The sequence below is a fragment of the Panthera uncia genome, chromosome X (genome assembly GCF_023721935.1).
Source record: "Panthera uncia isolate 11264 chromosome X, Puncia_PCG_1.0, whole genome shotgun sequence".
In the NCBI taxonomy this organism is placed as follows: domain Eukaryota; kingdom Metazoa; phylum Chordata; class Mammalia; order Carnivora; family Felidae; genus Panthera; species Panthera uncia.
The window spans coordinates 50,752,307-50,766,930 of NC_064817.1; the positions used below are offsets into that span (position 1 = coordinate 50,752,307).

Below are 14,624 nucleotides of genomic sequence, written 5' to 3' on the forward strand. Positions count from 1 at the left end.
CCCAACATGGAATTCCCTAAATATATAAATAAATTAATCACAAACATAAATAATCTCAATGATAATAATAAAATAATAGTAGGGTACTTTAACCCCGGCCTTACAACAATGAACAAATCATCCAAGCAGAAAATTAACAAGGAAACAATGGATTAAAATAACACACTGGACCAGATGGACTTAACAGATATATTCAGAAGATTTCATTATAAAGCAGCAGAATAGACATTCTTCTCAAGTACACATGGAACATTCTCCAGAATATATAACATATTGGATCATAAATCATCTCTCAACAGGTACAAAAAGATTGAGATAAAACCATGCATATTTTAAGATCACAATACTATGAAACATGAAATCAACCACAAGAAAACATTTGGAAAAACCAGAAATACTTGGAGGTTAAAGAACATCCTACTAAAGAATGAATGGTTTAACAAAGAAATTAAACAGAAATTAAAAATTACATAAAAGCCAATGAAAAGGAAAACACCCTAGTGCAAAATATTTGGGATATAGCAAAGGCAGTCAAAAGAAGGAAGTAGATAGCAATTGAGGTCTTCCTAAAGAAGGAAAAAAATGTCTTAAATACACAACCTAACCTTACACTTAAAGGGACTAGAAAAGAACAGCATATAAAGCATAAAACAAGCAAAAGAATTAAATAATAAAGATTAAAGCAGAAATCAATGATGTTGAAATAAAGAAGAAAAAAAAACAGTAAGAGAGATCAATGACACTAGGAGTTGGTTATTTGAAAGAATTAAAAAAAAACTTGATAAACTTCTATCCAGGCTCACCAAAAAGAAAGTAGAAAGGACCCAAATAAATAAAATCATAAATGAAAGAGGAGACATCACAACCAACATTGTAGAAATACAAACAATAATAGAATATTATGAACAATTATATGCCATGAAAGTGGGCAATCAGGAAGAAAGGGATAAATTCCTAGAAACATATAAATGACAAAAACTGAAACAGGAAGAAATAGGAAATTTGAGCAGACCCATAAGCAGTAAAGAAATTGAATATTTAATCTAAAATCTCCCAACAAATAAGATTCCAGGGCCAGTTGGCTTCCCAGGGGAATTTTAACAAACATTTAAAGTAGAGTTAATACCTATTCCTTCGAAACTCTTCCAAAGAAAAGAAATGGAATGAGAAATTCAAACCCATTCTATGAAGTAAGCATTGCCTTGATTCTAAAACAACACGGATACCCCCACTAAAAAGGAAAATTACAGATTAATTTCCCTGCTGAACATGTATGTAAAGTTTTCCAACAAGATATTAGCAAATTGAATCCAACAACAAATAAAAAAAAATTATTTATCATGATCAAGTGGGATTTATACCTGGGCTACAGAGGTGGTTCAATATCTACAAATCAATCAACGTGATATACCTCATGAATAAGATAAAGGATAAGAACCTTATGATCCTCTAAATATATGCAGGAAATGCATTTGACAAAATACAGCATCCTTTCTTGAATAAAAACTCTCAAGAAAGTAGGGATAAAAGGAACATACCTCGACATTATAAAGGCGATATACAAAAGACCCAGAGCTAATATCCTCAACTGGAAAAATCAAGAGCTTTCCCCCTGAGATTAGTAATACAACAGTGATGTCCACTCTCAACATTGTTATTTAACATAGTACTGGAAGTTCTACCTTAAGCAATCAGAGAAGAAAAATAAATAAAAGGCATATGAATTGGCAAAGAGGAAGTCAAATTTCCACTCTTCACGGATGACATGATATGCTACATGGAAAACCTGAAAGACTACACCAAAAAAATTGTTAGAACTGATACAAGAATTTAGCAAAGACCCAGGATATCAAATCAACGTACAGAAATCAGTTGCATATCTATACACCAATTATGAAGTAGCAGAAAGAGGAATCAAGGAATCTATCCCATTTACAATTGCAACAAAAACCATAAGATACTGAGGAATAAACATAACTAAGGAGTAAAACATCTGTACTCTGAAAACTATAGAATGCTTATAAAAGAAATCGAAGAAGACACAAAGAAATGGGAAAATATTGCATGCTCATTAATTAGAAGGACAAATATTGTTAGAATGACACATTTCTTTATGAATTCATCAGTCAATGGGCATTTGGGTTCTTTCCATAATTTGGCTACTGTTGATAATGCTTCTTATAAACATTGGGGTGCATGTGCCCCTTCCAATCAGTATTTTTGTAACCTTTGGGTAAATAACTAGTAGTGCAAATGCTGGATTGTAGGGCCTTTCTATTTTTAAATTTTTTAAATATCCTCCATGCTGTTTTCTGGAGTGGCTGTACCAGTTTGCATTTCCAACAACAGTATAAGAGAGTCCCCCTTTCTCCACATCCTCAATAACAACTGCTGTTTCCTGTGTTGTTAATTTTACCATTCTGACTGTTGTGAGGAGATATTTCATTGTAGTTTTGACATATATTTCCCTGATGATGAGTGATGTTGAGCATATTTTCATGTGTCTGTTAGCAATCTAGATGTCTTCTTTGTTAAATATCTATTCATGTCTTCTGCCCATGTTTTATATGGTTTATTTCCTGTTTGGGTTTTGAGTTTGATAAGTTCCTTATTTTGGATACTAATCCTTTATCAGATATGTCATTTGCAAATATGTTCTCTCATTCTGAATGTTGCCTTTTAATTTTCCTGTTTGCTTTCTTCACTGTGCAGAAGCTTTTTATCTTGATGAAGTACCAATAGTTTATATTTGCTGTTTTCCTTGCCTCAGGAGACATATCTAGTAAAAAGTTGCAAAGACTGATGTCAAAGAAACTACTGCCTGTGTTCTTCTCTAGGATTTTTATGGTTTCCTGTCTCATATTTAAGGTTTTGCCTCCTGGATCTGGATGTCTATTTCCTTCCCCAGACTAGGGAAATTTTCAGCTATAATTTCCTTAATTAAGCCTTCTGCCCCTTTTCTCTCTCTTCCTCTGGGACTCCTATGATACAAATGTTATTATGTAACATGGAGTTACTGAGTTCCCTTAGTCTACTTTAATGATACAAAATTTGTCTTTCTTTTGTTTCTTCAGCTTCATTATTTTCCATAATTCTATCTTCTATATGACTTATTTGTTCCTCTGTTTCATCAATCCTTGTGGTCATTACAACCTGTCAGTTTCAAATCTCGGTTATTGTACTTTTCATTTCAGTCTGTTTTTTTTTTTTTTTTTTTTTTAGCCTGGCTACTACCTTTCTGATTGTTGCTTTAGTTTCTGTATAACTCATATTACTTATATCTGCTTTGATTAGATCTCTGGCAATGAACTTGTTCTTTTTTGGGGGATGAATTCCTCCATTCTGGCATTTTGTCTAGATCTCTGTATTCTTCTCTTTGTTAGAGAAACCTGTTATGTTACATGCTCCTGAGAGTAATGGCTTTATGAAGAAGAGATCATATAATGTCCAGGGCTTACTGTCTCAGGAAGTGTCTCTGGTGTATGCCGCTGCGTGAATTCTGCTCCTGTGTTTTGGCTGCTCTATCCCTCAAGTCAGTCTTATGTAGATGTCTCCTTGCTTGAAGTATGGGGTGTTTGGGCTTTGGCCAGAATGTGGTGAGTTTTAACTAGGTGTGCTCTGTTTTGCTTGTTAAAAGAGACCTTATCCTATTTCCACCAGAGCTGAAGCTTTGCAGAACTCTATGATCAGTAGATGAGGTGCCTGTGGAGGTTTGTGCCAGTTTTCTGGGGAAGGTCTTTGCTGTGCTGGTCCTTACACACATTTGCTCAAGAAAATCAATACCAGCAGGGTGCAGGGGCCAGAACTTGGTGTAAACAAGTTAGACCATCAGTGTTGGTCCTGCACTGTTGCTGATGTTGGTTTATCCTGAGGGGCAGGGGAGGAAAATAGCACCAGTCTTTTCCTTTGTCCCTATAGAGGGGAGTTCATTCTATTTGCTGCCAGTGAAGCACTTACAGAGGAACAAAAAACTTCCCCTCATGTGTCACAGGTATTTGTCAGATCACTGTTTTCACACTGTCTCTGGGTCAGTGGCCTGCCTAAAACAGTGCAGTGCACCGTAGGCTCTACCCCAGCAAGGCCTGCTGATTTTTAAAATTCCAAACTTCAGTGACCTGTTGTGGCTGGGACCTATGCTGGTCCTCTGGAAAATGGTCTCACCCTGGTGGAACTGATGCAGTTATGATTAAAAAGGGCAGTTGTGTCAGAGTGTAGGGAAGTGGGATTTGGAGCAAAGCACATTAAACAGTCAGTGTCTGGGTTAGCCACCTTCATCAGGTGTCTCTTTGTGGGAAGTGAAATGGCTTCTGACTGTCTTGCCCCCAGAGAGGTAATACTACCTCTCAAACATGAGCTCCAACTGTCTCTCCCTATGTGCCTTAGGCAATCCTCAGATTGTGCAGTCTGCTCCAGGGTCATTTGCCTGCCTCTTTTCCAGGTGTAGGGAGGCATCTTAAGGTTCTGTATTCCAGCCAATCCTGGAGACCTCTAAAACTTCAGTCTTTGAGCCCCACTGGTTGCAAAAACTCATGAAAACAAGCCCCTCTATTTTCCCCAGCCAATGGCATTGGGGAAGTGTTCTCCTTATGCATATCCATGTGCTCTCCTCTCTCTCTCTTGCCTTCCCTTATGACCATGGCTCCCTCCCCTCCACAGTACCTGAGATCCATTCCTCCCCCAAACCACTTCTCCCTACTTCCTACCTTCCTCATTGTGGCCTCTTCTCTGCCTCTCGTTGTGCAGTTTGTTCTCTCAGTCCTCAGTTCAATTTCTTGGGTATTCAGAATGATTTTATCATTAGCTGTGTTCAATGGATGAAGGGATGAAGCAAGGTGTCCATTATTGATTAATGGATAAAGAAGATAGGTATATTTATACAATAGAAAATCATTCAGCCATAAAAAAGAATGAAATATTTCCATTTGCTACACCATGGGTGGATATAAAGAGTATAGTGCTAAAAAAAATAAACAAGTCAGAAAAACAAATGTCATGTGATTCATTCATATGTGGAATTTAAGAAATAAAACAAGCAACCAAAATAGAGAGAGAGAGACAAACCAAAGAAACGGACTCTTAACTATAGACAACAAACATATAGTGAATAGGGAATCTGCATGGAGGATGGGTAAAGTAAATGAATAGGATTAAAAGTACACTTACCTTGATGAGCACTGAGCAATATATGGAATTTTTGAATCACTATATTGTACACCTGAAAGTAATATAACATTGTATGTTCACTACAACAGAATTAAAATAAAATAAAATAAAATAAAATAAAATAATTAAAAACTATTAACTGAAAATAAAGAATTGTTAAATCGTCATTCTGTACACCTGCAACTAATATAGCACTGTATGTTAGTTATACTTCAATAAAAATTTTTAAAAAATATATAAACATATTTAAATATACATAACATTTTAAATAAAATCTAAAGAGAAATAGAATGGCCAATGGTGGCCAAGTGGGGTAAGAATATTTGAAAAGATCTGTTCTTGTTTTTCCTCCTGTTTTCTAAATTCCCTGCTATATGGTCATATTGCTTTTTTAAGAAAGTAGAAGAATAAAATCTATGTAGAATGTGGATATGTTTGAGTTGTGATATTAAGCAAAAAGCAGAATGCAAAGCTGGATCAACAATATAATTACAAGTGTATAAAAACAAGCATAGAAAAAATACTGGAATGATGTATTTCAAATTGCTAAAAGTGTTTTTGTTTTGAGAGTTGAATTAAAGAGATTTTATCCATGTTCTCAATTTCAAAAATGCTGTAAAATGTGGTTAAATTACTTGTATAATATTTAAAGAGTAGATTAATTATGAATACTTCTTAGAACCTCGGAAAATATTTATGAAATAAGTGTCAATAGCCCCTCATACTGGGCTGAAGGTATGGTTACAATTATGATTAAATCGTTCTGCCTTTAAATAAGGTGTTACTTTAAAGGAAGAAAGAGAAGCATAATGTTATCGTGTTAGGGTGGTATGGTGAAATATGTTATTTTCCTTCTTTTTAAACATTCAAAAGTCACAATGTTTTTCAATGAAGTGATGGTTTGGAGTATTAAAAAGCAATATGGAAAGAAGGAAAAGTGAAAGATCCAGAATAATATAATTAGTTGAACTCTTTGCATACAATTTTTAAATATATTTTTTTTTTAAATTTTTTTTTCAACGTTTTTTATTTATTTTTGGGACAGAGAGAGACAGAGCATGAACGGGGGAGGGGCAGAGAGAGAGGGAGACACAGAATCGGAAACAGGCTCCAGGCTCCGAGCCATCAGCCCAGAGCCTGACGCGGGGCTTGAACTCACGGACCGCGAGATCGTGACCTGGCTGAAGCTGGACGCTTAACCGACTGCGCCACCCAGGCGCCCCTTAAATATATTTTTAATGTTTATTTTTGAGAGAGAGACAGAGCATGAGCAGGGGAGGTGAAGAGAGAGAGAGAGGAAGACACAGAATCCGTAGTAAGCTCCAGGTTCTGAGCTGTCAGGACAGAGCTTAATGTGAGGCTCCAACCCAGGAACCACAGGATCATGACCTGTGCCAAAGTTGGATGCTTAACCAACTGAGCCACCCAGGCATCCCTATTTTTTTTAAAGTATGTACAAGCTGAGAAAATGCTGAAATGAAATAGAATGATCAACAGTGACCTATGTTCCAGTGTTTTGTTTTGTTTTGTTTTGTTTTGTATTTTGTAATAGGGTATTTTGTCTTCTCTGCAGTCTCCAAGTATTCTGTATTGTGATTATTTTCCTTATATAATTAGTAAATGTTCTTTTTTAAAATGAAGGAATAGACTACATGATATCTAACAGATGAAAAGGTGGTTAGATCTGAGGCCCAAGGCTGTATTCTAGTTATAATGTTTAAAGATGAAATGGAAGATTAGAAGTAGTTGACTCACTGATTAGTTCACTGCTGGTGGTTCTGCCAAACAAGTGAAAGAGACACAGTTCCACAGAGTGGAATGTAATGCAAATGGTGTCAACTCAAGACTTCACATTGCTCCCTGTAAAGAAGATGGGAATATGAAGTAGGTATTGACTAGAAAATTAACCTCACAGGAGGAGTTAAGATGGTAGAAGTGAAGGGGAACCCTAAGCTTGTCTCATCCCTGGAACACAGCTAGATAGTAATCACATCATTTTGAACACCCAAGAAATCAATTGGAGGTATAAAGGAACAAAGAAACCCTGCAAGTCCACAAGTAGAAAAGCAACAATGTTTTGGAAGTTAGGAGGTGCAGAGAGTTGACTTGGGGGAAATATAAGTGAATATGATGGCAGGGATGGAACCTGCTTATGGGAAGCTACTGTAAAATATTATAAACAGCGGAGCAGAAAATCTGAACTTTTACAAGTCCACTACTGTGGAAGACATGCCTGGCTTAAAGATTTTCAGGTGGAAAAGCAGGGTGGAGTCCCAGGAGTGACAGCAAAGATGGAGAATCCCCTGGGTTGCAAGAAGAAACCAGAGTGGTGCCAAAGTGCTGCACTCCTACCAGACATAGAAACAGGGACTCTAGCTGCAGGAAACGAGCTGGGGGGCTGGCGTAGTTCTCTATTTTGCCATAAACTTTGAACTGCTGGAGTCATGCAACCACTTTCCTTGCATGACCAACAAATGGCAAAAGCGTGGTGAGACCCTCCTCCAGCGGAACAGTGCAGGTCTGAACTGCAGGAGTTTCTAAAATTTGGAGTTTCAAAACTCAGTCTCACGCCTGATATACAAATGTTTGGACACAAGCAGGGCAAATGCAAGGTTAGATGAAAACTGGGGACAGAAGAGGGGTGACTATTTGCTCCTCTGTGAGGGTTCTCTGAAAACTGAAGGGCACAAACTTTCAGCTCTGGGGCTAGATAATGGGGTGCTAACATATTCATCCCTTGCATCAGTGCTAAAGGCCTTCAGAGAGCAAAACAGCACCACCTAGTGGAACCCAAATCTATGTACACCAAGCCCAGCCCCTCTACCTCAGAGGTGCATTTACACTACAGCAAGTCCACTTGAGAATCAGTGCAACAGGACCCTGCCCCAGAAGACCAACACAAACAACTCCCTTGCAGCTATTCTACTGATTGTAGGGTGCTGCAAATTTCAGTTCTTCGGGAAATGGGATCAATTTTCCTTTTAGTTTTACTCTTTATTTTTTATTATTATTTTGCATTTATTTGCTTATTTTTTCAATTCCTATTATTCATTATTATTATTATTATTATTTATATTTAAATTTAAATTTTAAGTTTATTTATTTTGAGAGACGGAGACAGAGACAGCATGAGTGGGAGAGGAACAGAGAGAGACAGAAGGAGAGAAAGAATCCTAAGCAGGCTCCATGCTGTTAGCATGGAGCCCGACATGGGGCTCAAACTCACAGTGAGATCCTGACCCTAACCAAATCAAGAACCAGACACTCAATCGTCTGATTGAGGTGTCCTATATATAGGACATAGGTGTCCTGTATATATAATTTTTGTGTATTTATTTTATTTTATTTTTTTCTATTATTAGATCTAGTTATTTTAACAAGCAGCCTAAAACACACCCAAGATCTCTTTTTTGTTTTGTTTTGTTTTGTTTGTTTTTTTGTTTTTTGTTTGTATTTTTTATTTGTTTTGGTTCAATTTTCTTTTATGGACAAAATGACAAGATGGAAAAATTCAACCCAAAAGAAAAAACAGGATCTATACCTCATGACCAGGAATTTAATCAATATAGATATAAGTAAGCTGTCTGAACTAGAATTTAAAATAACAATTATAAGGATACTATACTAGCTGGGCTTGAAAAAAGTATGAAAGACAATAGAGAATGCCTTTCTGCAGAGATAAGAAAACTAAAATGTAATAAAGCAGAAATTTAAAAAGCTACAATGAAGATGTAAACCCAAATGAAAGCCATAAAAGTGAGGATAGGTGAAGCAGAGGAGCAAATCAGTGATATAAAAGATAAAATTATGGAAAATAATTAAGCTGAAATGGAGAGAGAAAGAAAGGTAATGGATTATGAAGGTAGACATAGGGAACTCAGTGACTTATTAACATGGAATAACATTCATACCATAGGAGTCCCAGAAGATAAAGAGAGAAAAAGAGGCAGAAGGTTTATGTCAGCAAATTATAGCTGAAAAATTTCCTAATCTAGGGAAGGACACAGACATCAACATCCAAGAAGCAAAGAGAACTCTCATTAAATACATCAAAAGCTGACAATTGCCAAGACATATCATAGTCAAATTCACAAAACGCACAAAGAAAGAATCCTGAAAGCAGTAAGGGAAAAAAAAATCCTTAACCTACGAAGGAAAACATATCAGGTTCACAGCAGATCTGTCTACAGAAACATGGTGGGCCAGAAAGGAGTGGCAGGATATATTTAACGCGCTGGATGCAAAAAATATGCAGTCAGTAATTTTTTATCCAGCAAACTATCATTCAGAATAGAAGGAGAAATAAAGGGTTTCCAATGCAAACAAAATGTAAAAGAGTTCGTGATCACTAAACAAGCCCTGCAAAAAATTTTAAGAGGGACTCTTTGAAGGGAGAAAAATAGACCAAAGCAACAAAGACTAGAAAGGACCACAGAACATCACCAGGAACACCAATGCTACAGGCAACACAATGACACAAAATTAATATCTTTCAATAATCACTCTGAATATAAATGAACTAAATGCTCAAATCAAAAGACATAGGTTATCAGAATTAATTAAAAAAAAAAAAGATCCATCTATATGCTGCCTATAAGAGACTGATTTTAGACCTAAAGACGCCTGCAGATTGAAAGAGATGGAGAATCATCTGTCATGCTAATGGTTGTCAAAAGAAAGTCAGAGTAGCCATACTTATAACAGACATACTAGATTTTAAAACAAAGACTGAGGGATCCTGGGTGGCTCAATCACTTAAGCGCCCGCCTGTTGGTTTTGGGTCAGGTCATGATCTCACGGTTCATGGAATCAAGCCCTGCATTGGGGTCTGCGCTGACAATGCAGAGGCTTCTTGGGATTCTCTGTCTCCCTCTCTCTCTGCTGTTCCCCCACTTGTGCTGTCTCTGTCTCTCTCAAAATAAATAAATAAAACTAAATAAACTTTTAAAAATTTGAAGCAAAGATTGTAACAAGAGATGAAGAAAGGCATTGTATCATAATTGAGGGGTCTATCCATCAAGAAGATATAAAAATTATAAACAATTTTGCCCCCAAAGTGGAATCACCCACCATATAAATTAATCAATAAACAATGAAGCAACAGAAAGAGAAATCAAGGAATCGATCACATTTACAATTGCAATAAAACCATAAAATACCTAGGAATAAATCTAACCAAAGAGGTGAAAAAAGTATACACTTGAAAACCATAGAAAGCTTATGAAAGAAATGGAAGAAGACACACACAAAAAAAGGAAAAAGATTCCATGCTCCTGGATAGGAAGAACAAATATTGTTAAAATGCTGATACTACCCAAAGCAATCTACATATTCAATGCAATCTGTATCAAAATAACATCAACATTTTTCACAGAGCTAGAACAAACAATCCTAAAATCTGTATGGAACCAGAAAAGACCCCGAATAGCCAAAGCAATCTTGAAAAAGAAAACCAAAGCAGGAGGCATCACAATCCCAGACTTCAAGCTATACTACAAAGCTGGAATCATCAAGACAGTATGGTACTGGCACAAGAACAGACACTCAGATCAATGGAACAGAATAGAGAACCAGGAAATGGACCCACCAACATAGGGCCAACTAATCTTTGACAAAGCAGGAAAGAATATCCAATGGAGTAAAGACAGTCTCTTCAGCAAGTGGTGCTGAGAAAACGGGACAGCGACATGCAGAAGAATGAACCTGGACCACTTTCTTACACCATACACGAAAATAAACTCAAACTGGATGAAAGACCTCAATGTAAGACAGGAAGCCTTCAAAATCCTCGAGGAGAAAGCAGGCAAAAACCTCTTTGACCTTGGCTGCAGCAACTTCTTACTCAACATGTATCCAGAGGCAAGTGAAACAAAAGCAAAGTGAACTATTGGGACCTAATCAAAATGAAAATCTTCTGCACAGCAAAGGAAACAATCAGCAAAACTAAAAGGCAACCGACTGAATGGGAGAAGATATTTACAAACGACATGTCAGATAAAGGGTTAATATCCAAAATCTACAAAGAACTTCTCAAACTCAACACCCAAAAAACAAAGAATTCAGTGAAGAAATGGGCAAAAGACATGAATAGACACTTCTCCAGAGAAGATATCCAGATGTCCAACCAACACATGAAAAAATGCTCAACATCACTCATCATCAGGGAATCGCAAATCAAAACCACCATGAGATAGATACCACGTTACACCTGTCAGAATGGCTAACATTAACAACTCAGGCAACAACAGATGTTGGCGTGGATGGGGGAAAGAAGATCTCTTTTGCATTGTTTGTGGCAATGCAAGCTGGTGCAGCCACTCTGGAAAAGAGTATGGAGGTTCCTCAAAAAATTATAAATAAAACTACCCTATGACCCAGCAATTGCACTACTAGGTATTTATCCATGGGATACAGGTGTGCTATTTCAAAGGCACACATTCACCCGAATGTTTATAGCAGCACTATCAACAATAGCCAAAGTATGGAAAGAGCCCAAATGTCCATCGATGGATGAATGGATAAAGATGTGGTATATATATACAATGGGGTATTACTTGGCAATCAAAAGGAATGAAATCTTGCCATTTTCAACTACGTGGAGGGTATTATGCTAAGCAAAATTCATCAGTCAGAGAAAGACAAATGTCATGACTTCACTCGTATGAGGACTTTAAGAGACAAAACAGATGAACATAAGGAAGGGAAGTAAAAATAATATAAAAACAGGGAGGAGGACAAAACATAAGAGACTTAAATATGGAAAACAGAGAGTAACTGGAGAGGTTTTGGGAGGGGGGATGGGCTAAATGGTAAGGGGCAGTAAGGAATCTACTCCTGAAATCATTTTTGCACTATATTCTAACTAACTTGGATGTAAATTAAAGATAATAATAATAACATTTTGTCTTAAAAATAAATAAATAAATTTAACAATAAAGTAATGAATGTGTAAAAAAGATATGATTATATATATTTCTCAGCCATAAAAAAGAATGAAATATTGCCATTTACAAGGACATGGAAGGAGGTATTGTGTATTATGGTAAGCGAAATACATCAATAAGGGAAAGACCCTATGAATTCACTCATTTGTGGAATTTACGAAACGAAAAGAATGCTCATAGGGGAAGAAAAGAGAGAGGCAATTAATTAATTAATTAATTATGTAATTAATTAATTACAACATAATTAATTAATTTTAATTAATTATTAGAGAACAAACTGATGGTTACCAGAGGGGAAGTAGGTGGGGGTGGATGTGTTAAATAGATGAAGGTGATTAATGAGGGCACTTGTGATGAGCACCGGGTCTTGTTTGTAAGCGTGGAATAACTACATTATACACTTGAAACTAATATTACCCTGTATGTTAATTAACTGGAACTTAAACACTTAAAAAGTGAGGTATATCTATATTTTTATTTTTTTAATGTTTATTTATTTTGCGAGGGGGAGAGAGGCAGAGAGAGAGAGAGGGAGACACAGAATCTGAAGCAGACTCCAGGCTCTGAACTGTCAGCACAGAGCATGTTGTGGGGCTCAAACTCACCAACCGCGAGTTCATGACCTGAGCTGAAGTCAGATGCTCAACTGACTGAGCCACCCAGGCACTCTAAGATATATACTTTTTAAAGTTTTACCTATTTTGAGAGAGAAAAAGAAAGGATGGGGGGACATAAGTAAGGGAGGGGCAGAGAGAGAGAGAGAGAGTATCCCAAACAGGCTCCACACTGTCAGCAAGGAGCTCCCTGTGGGGCTCAACCCACAACAGGTGAGATCATGACCTGAGCCTAGGCAAGAGTTGGACACTTAACTGTCTGAGCCACCCAGGTGCGCTGAGATATGGTTTTATAGATAGCGCATGAATGAGTAGAAAAGTTATATATGCACCATTATATATGTCTCTTTGTTGTTCCTACTTAAGGAAAGTTTACTTTCTTAGGAGCTGCTGGAAGATCTGTGGATAATCTTTAGGGGTACGTTTTAATCAAAATTTGGTTAAAATGTCAGGGGATTAAAAAAAAGCTGATTCCAAAACGGAATGAAAAGCATCAATAAAGTTCATAAATTGTAAAAAAAAATCACCTCTTGTTATTCACTCAGTTGTTTTCTAGTCACCATTTCTGGTTATTCTTTTCCTGCCTCTCCTTTGAGAACTCCTGCTACCAAGAGTGAGTCTACAGTAAAGCTAGATCTTTCATGTTCATTATCTATCAGTGTTGTAAGGCTCTTAGAGATCATTGTGTCTAATCTCCTTTGTGCACCAAGGGGAAAACTGAGGCCAAGGAAAGGGGGAAGGGTATTTCACCTAGGGAATGATGGAGGTGCAATAAGAACTCAGATCTACAGGATGCTCTCTCATTGACAGCATTGTGGCCAAAAGACAGCATAAGCAATGTGGTTCTTCTGATAATATGGGAATGATCATCATGAGCTGATAATACATTGACACTATTTTGTTATACATAGAAATTCCCAGGGAGACTCTTTGATGTAGCCTTCTAAACTTGGAACTATGAGAAATCCAGTGGGATAAATAGGATTCTCTTTTCTGGGGTCTGTCTTAGGGAGGCAGCTGTGGCATAATGGGGAATGCTTATGCTTCAGAATCAGACAGACTGGGGCTGGAATTCCAGCCAGCACTTACTGCTGTATAACCATAGAAAAATCATTAAATCTTTTTGGGCTTCAGTTTCTTCTTTTGTAAAATAAAGATTATAAAGAACACTCATCACCTAGGAACATCATGAGTATTAAATGAAACAAAATATGAAAGTGAGAAAACACATGAAAGGTAATTTGTAAGGGCTCAAAAAAAAAAAAAACTGAATAGGACTCAGGTTTGATCTCTTTTGTCCTGAATTGAGTAATTGGGTGTTTTGTGTGTGTGTGTGTGTGTGTGTGTGTGTGTGTGTGTATGGGGGAGGGGCAGGGGAGAGAGGTAGAAAGATAAATTGAAATTGTTTGGGATTATTTTTGGCAATGCAGGTATTTGGAAAGTAATAAAATTGGCAAACACCAGAGTCTACTCATAAATCCGTGATCATAGAATATTTTTAAACACAGCTTTTTTGAAGTATACTTTACATACTGTAAAATTCATTGACTTTGAGTGCACGTTTTAATAATTTTTATTACCTTTACAGAATTTTGCAGTCGTCATTATCATAACCCAATTTTAGAACACTTTAATCCCCAAATAAGATCCTTCATGTCTATTTACATTTAATATTTTTTTCTCACCTCCAGCTCCAGGCAACCACTAATGTACCTTATGTCTCTACTAGCTTGCCTTTATGAACACTTTATAGAAATTGAATCATACAATATGTGGTCTGTTGTATCTTCCTTTTTCAATTAACATGCTTTGAGGCTCATCTATAACATACTGTGTGTCAGTTCAATCCTTTTTTATGACTGAATAGTATTCCATTATGTATATATGATTATTTGTTTATCCA

The 14,624-nt window shown here is 36.7% G+C and overlaps 1 protein-coding gene across 1 annotated transcript in view; it reads right to left on the reverse strand.

Moving 5' to 3' along the window:
* Positions 1-1,232: 1,232 nt before the first annotated feature.
* EDA2R (ectodysplasin A2 receptor) overlaps positions 1,233-14,624 on the reverse strand; it is a 54,107-nt gene continuing 40,715 nt past the window's right edge. The window contains 2 exon segments of the mRNA XM_049644672.1: positions 1,233-4,801; positions 5,160-5,215. Of these exon segments, the coding sequence (XP_049500629.1) occupies positions 5,160-5,215 (56 nt within the window). The 3' untranslated portion in view covers positions 1,233-4,801.